This window comes from Lepidothrix coronata, unplaced genomic scaffold (assembly GCF_001604755.1).
Source record: "Lepidothrix coronata isolate B3197 unplaced genomic scaffold, Lepidothrix_coronata-1.0 Scaffold174, whole genome shotgun sequence".
Lineage (NCBI taxonomy): Eukaryota > Metazoa > Chordata > Aves > Passeriformes > Pipridae > Lepidothrix > Lepidothrix coronata.
The window spans coordinates 1,059,362-1,065,361 of NW_016690354.1; the positions used below are offsets into that span (position 1 = coordinate 1,059,362).

The window sequence follows — 6,000 nt, forward strand, 5'->3', positions numbered from 1 at the left end:
ACAGAGATTGAAATCTGCTCTTATTCATCAGTGCAAACAAAGAAAACAAGGATCATGAGTTTGGAAAATCTAAAAGATTTGTCCTGAGATTGTGTGCACCCTCCCATGTCTTTCCCAGTCACCCAGCACATTTTCAAGCCGTTAAATAAAAGCTTGGAGTAAAGCAGACATGATGGGAAGCTGTCTGAGATGAAAATTCTGGTTCTTTCTGCATCACAGATTTAAACACCCTGTGACAGTGCATCCTTCTCAGAGGAGAGAATTAGCTGCACAGCTGCCATTCGGGTGCTCTTCCATCTTCCCCAGACCTTTGAAGCCTGGCCAGGCAGCCTTTTCTCAGTGTGCCACCAAGGTGGATGATGAGGTACCCTACAGGAAGAGTACCAAGTGGACAGACAAAGCCAGGGAGCAGACAGCAGGCTCCCACTAAACACTCTCCCTGATTTTGCATTCACTCATTTCCATGCCCTCTCTTACTCTTGTCATCCTCATTTTCTATTTCTCTGGTAAGAGGCATCATGAGCCAAAAGAGCATGCTGGGAGCTGCCAGCTAGAGGTCCCTGCCAAGAATGATTCCGACCTGAAATCTGGTGCACTCAAAGATCCAATTGTTCCGAACGACCTTGCGATAGAGGCTGAGGTTGCCAGATGGATGCATCAGAGTTAAGGCCACACGAATAGGCTTTTCCACCCCACGGAGGTCCAAGCACACCCTCTGGAATGAGGGGTAGGGCAGGGATGCTGGAATAATGATCAGGTACCTCCTGCAGTGAGGAAAAAAAACATCACATCTTGGGAGTAGTCTCATTGACACTTGGCACTAATACTCTGTTCTGAGGAAATCATTCCTCTGGGGGCAGGAGGTGCTGCTCTGCTGCAGTGAGGGGGACAGATTAACAGTGAGAGTGTGAACCTCTCACAGGAGTGATGGAAGGTATATGGTTCATTTCAGATAAATACAAGAGAAATACTTTCAGGTGACAGAACGGGATTCACCCCCCTTGCTTTGACACGGCTCATTAACTACCTTGACAGTAGATTGGTTCCTGCTTAACCATCCCCAGCCCTGCAGCCCTTTCCTTTTGCCCTTCACTTTATCCAACACCTTTCCCTTCATCCTGTGTCAGACTGTGTCAGTCCCTCACTCTTGTTCCCACCACCAGTCCTCACCTAGTTCTTGTACTGCAGCGGTATTCCAGAGAGAGGTTCCCATGTTCAGGAGGGTCTGTGTTCATAACACAGCTCATGGCGTGCTGCATACCACCCTATGTCTATCCCTTCCAGGAAATTACTCTGAGGGTCCCACACTCTCTCCCAGCTATCTCGGCCCCTCTCTCAGCATCACAACTGTCAATCACTAGGTTTTTAAATAGCACTTACGGTTGTGCCACTATCCCCAGGGTGTACAGCAGGCAGCTCAGGAAGAAAGTAGTCCACATTTTTATGGGAGACCTCCAGAGAGGTGGATTCCTCTGGAGGGCTGGTCAGGAGAGAAGGTATGGTGCTGCTTCTCTCCTTCTGAAGTCTCCAGGCCGCCAGCAGTTATTGCTGTTTCTCCCAGGAAGCAGACAAGAAGCCCCAAAGTTTCCTTCCTTCCTCCTCATTCCTGTGTTTATAGTGTTGCAGGTACAGGGTTGTACCGTGCAGGATGTTCCCCAGCCAATCCAAGTCCTTTTGGACTCCAGCCTCACTGCTTCCTACGCCCCTGTGCATGGACCAGCATTATTGCCTTTTATTCTGCTAACCAACCCTGTTTTCTGTTCACTGCACTGCCCCTGCTCCCTGTGTCAGTTGCAGCCCCAGTCCCATTGTTTTGCCTCCAGATGGATTGTCCCATGACCCTTTGGCTTGTGCGCTCAGCTGGAGCTCACTGTGAACTCTTGTGGTCATGCTGTCCCCAAGCTTTCTGAGTCTGTAATGCCCAAGGTAGGTCTCAATGTTGAAGTGGAGACCAGGTTTATACAAAACCAGTATACATGCATAGTGCTCTGCTCCTTTCCTCCATGAGGAAACCAGAGGGAGCAGGCAAAGCTGGAATCCTCACCTTGTCTCTGCCCTGCCTGTATTTCAGTTTGCAGAGAAAATCTGACAGCTGTAGTTCACCCCAGCTGTATCACACAGTCCTCTGTGGTCCAGTTCAGGGCCAACTTACACACACACACGAGTGGAAATGAATGTTGAACATTGGTCAGGCAGGTAAAAAGCTGCATGGCTTAAGTCCTATGGGATTTTTCTCTACCTACCAAAAGGTTGTGGCTCTAGTCCTAGGTGATGGGAACACATGTTATCTAGTTTGGGAGCTTCTTTCCACGTGCTTATTTTACACCTGTTAGTCTAGTGATTATACCGAACTTTTCCCTATCTTACCATAAATCAAAAGAAAATCTGGTTCTTGGAACTATTTATTCTCAAAATAAGGAAGTTCTTCTATTTTAGTATTAAGGCCATTTTTTATCAAAATGCACCACTAATTCAGTACCAAACTGAATTCTTACATATGCAGGGCCTAGTAATATTTTCCTTTGCTTTAGGACAGATTAATGCATAGCAAGGAAACTAGGGTTTGGCCTCTTTTTTTACACATCCCTCCCCCACACACACACACACACTTTGTAGGCAGATACAAATTCTCCCTCTCCTTCCCTCCTCCCCTGGGCTTTGCTCAGCTCCAAGAGGCTGGTGCCAGTGGCTGAGAAAAATGTGTCAGTGCATCTGGATAAACATGCAAACAGGAACTGGAGCAAGAATGTGAATCGTTTTCTGTCACTAAGATGCCATTCATCTCTTTTCATAGGTCTCAAAAAGTACAGGTAGTGCCTGTCGAACAATCCCAGCTGACATTTGTTTGTTCACAGTAGATTCACAGCAGCTCCAGGGGACAAAGAGATCCCTCATAACAGCACAGGAGCTCACAATGGCAAAGGTATTGAGAGTCTTGGCTTCTACTGACTCCAGCAGCTGTTTTGTGAGAGCAGACATGTAAACACCTCACAAGTTCTAAACTTAGCACTGATTTGAAACCTACATCCTGAGCACTCAATCCAGTCTAACTCCCAGACAATTAAGCAGAATGAAATAAATGCTGGAGCAGCAAAAACAAAGTCACAGGCTCAGTGTGTGTGATTCATCTGACTCAGCCCCGTCTCCATCTCCCATTACTGGCATGATGACCAGATGCTGGTGGCCAGGAGGCACTCAGGAAGGGAGCATCTCTTAGCAGGGCTCTGCACCCACTGGAATTTGTGACAGGGTCCACAGTGCCTGGCTGCTGTCTTGTACTGAGTTCCTCCCCAGTCCACAGAACCATTCATCACTTGCCCCAGAGACAGGGAAGAGGCACACAGGTAGCTGAGGGTGGATCTTTGTCCCTGGAGGCCAGCAGTCCTCAGTGCTCAAGCAGTGGAGCTGATCAAAAGCTAGATGGAAGCATGCACATCACCAAACTCTAGGTTGAGTCACCACAATCCCTCAATTTTGTGAAGGATGAAAAAATGAGTGTGATGTTTGACATCTCCTGCTCTAAGCAGAGAAGGGGAAGTTTAGGCCAGAAAGAAATCAATATGTTTTGTATAAAAGTGGTTTTTTCCACTGTCTTTAAATTCTCTTGGAAGACAACCACCTCCCTCCAAATGCTGTCTAGTAGCCAGACATCACCGGTACTACAGTTTAAATCTCAGAAAAAAACATTTTGAAGGGCACAGAAGAGATGTTAAGAAAGTGGGCATAGAAATTACAATGTATATTGAATAATGTCACCACGTGCAACTTTTACACAGAGCATGTGTACACAGCAGGGTTGTGTGTCAACTCCCTCTGCAATAATGGGCTCATGAATGAGCTACCCCTCATGGGGTCAGTAAGAAGTAGGCTGAATTCATGTGTGTGTGTGTGTGTGTAACCACCACAGCAGTTGTTTTGCCAATAAACCTCTGTTCTGGGGACTTTTACTAGACCTGTGCTTTGCTGAGTTCTGCAAAACAGATTATAAGAACATGGTGGCACTGGCAGCAATAAGTGGAGTCTCTCCCTCTCTGCAAGATCCCAAGCTGTAGCCCATGGTTCTCTCTAAGCACCAGTACCAGATGCAGGCCTAACTAGCTCCAGTTCTGCTTTTCGATATCACCAGATAGGTGAAAGGGAGGCAAGGGAGAGATAAGACATTTGCAAAGAAAGCTGCAATATTTTCAAAGTGTTTTTAAAAAGTTTCAGAGAAAGCAGTAGTCTCGCAAAAATCCTCTTCTGCAGAGTTGGAATCTGCATTGCTCATGGACTGCTGAGGAAATTGAATAAAAAGAAGAAAAAAGCACCTGTTTAAACAAAGGTGCAGAAGGAGAGAGAAAGCGAGACCCAGAATGAAGCCAACATCAACAGAGGGCACTTCTGGCACTGCACAAGGCACTGGTAAAATCCAAGTGCTGGGCTGAGTTTATGCATTCATTCTGGTCCTGTTAAACTGCACATGAAGCACAGAGCAGGCTGTCAGCAGCCTGCCTTGCTGGCAGATCTCCTCAGTGAGTTTGCTCTTAACCAAAAGAACTTGCAATGCTCACATCTTTGCCTCACAGACAAGACTTGCCAAGTCTTCAGGGTTACTCTGGAACTTCATAGTTAGAATATAAACATGCTTTCCAAATCCCTCCCTTTAAACTACCACAAATCCCAGCACTACTGCAGAGTCTGGAGAGCCTTTAGGGCTGTAGCCAAATCCTAACCCTCAAATCTCAACCATCTTCCAGACCTTCCACTCCTAAGCCTGCCTTTGCACTTAGCCATTCAGATTGTTACAGACAGCACTGGTGGGGGGCTGTGGAGATCTACCTGTCCACAGAGACATATCACTGTCAAGTTAGAAGATCCATGATCATCAGCACTTAAATCGTGAGGTAAAGTTTACTGGTGTGATGGGTTACATTGGGAAAACAATGGATAGTTGATCAGTTTCTCTGTTTGTCAAACTCCCCCAAACCTTTGCTAGGAAGAGATTTATTGGAAAACTTGAGGTAGAAATTAAATTTAAAAATGGGGACATTGAAACCCTAATTCCTGAAACTGAATATGTAGAAGGAGCAGCTCCTCTTGTGCAGGAAGTAACTCCTGTTAGCAGCAACATCCCAACTGAAGTTGAAGACACAGTTGTTCCTATTGTGTGGGCCAGTGAAATTCCAGGGAAATTGAAAAGAATTACCCCTAAGCCAGGATTTATATTGGTGAGGTATAAACAGCATCCTTTAAAATTAGAAAGCCAAGTTGGATTAGTTCCAATAATAGACAAATTTGCTAAGCATAGTTTGCTAGTAGAATGTGAATCCAAGTACCTATAAAGAAAGCAAATGGGAAAGATTATTGATTAATGCAAGACCTGAGAGAACTACCTGAAATAATAACCTACAATAGTTTACAGGATTAGATTTAAAAGATGCCTTTTTCTGCATTCCTTTGAAAAAGGAAAGCCCAAGAAATCTTTGGTTTTGAATGAGAAAATCTGGAAACTGGGAAGGAAGAAAAGAAGCCACCTGTTGCCTTCCTGAGCCACAAACAGTTCATGAGCTGCCTTCCTGGGAGTGGTAGGATAGTTTTGACTCTGGATTACTAATTATGGACTTTTGGTAAGACCATTATATGAACTTTTAGAAGCAGCCTATAAGAATTTCCTCACTTGGACAGACTACGCAAGAGCAGCCTTTAAGCAGCTAAAGCATTCCCTGAGGAGATCCCTGGCTCTGGGTCTGCCAGGTCTCTCAAAACCATTTGAACTGTTTGACTATGAGAGGCAGAATGTTGCCCTAGAAGTGCTTGCACAATTTTTAGAGGATCAGCGAAGAGCCACAGCCTACTCCAGCCCTCGGAACTAAAGGATGTTCCTCTGGAAAATCCTGACTGAGAATTGTATACTGATGGAAGCAGCTTTGTTCGGGAGAGAAAACAAATGACAAGGTGTGCAGTGACCACCACAGACAAGGTAATCGAATCACGGGCCTTCCCATCTATTGTCTCTGCTCA

General features: G+C 45.5%; 1 protein-coding gene across 1 annotated transcript in view; it reads right to left on the reverse strand.

Moving 5' to 3' along the window:
• The window catches only part of A2ML1 (alpha-2-macroglobulin like 1), a 28,756-nt gene extending 26,866 nt beyond the window's left edge, over positions 1 to 1,890 (reverse strand). The window contains exons 1-3 of the mRNA XM_017830071.1: positions 1,818 to 1,890; positions 1,381 to 1,480; positions 581 to 764 (exon numbers count right to left, since the gene is read on the reverse strand). Coding sequence (XP_017685560.1) covers positions 581 to 764; positions 1,381 to 1,480; positions 1,818 to 1,890 — 357 coding nt within the window. The remainder of the gene's footprint in view (positions 1 to 580; positions 765 to 1,380; positions 1,481 to 1,817) is intronic.
• Between the last annotated feature and the right edge of the window lie 4,110 nt (positions 1,891 to 6,000).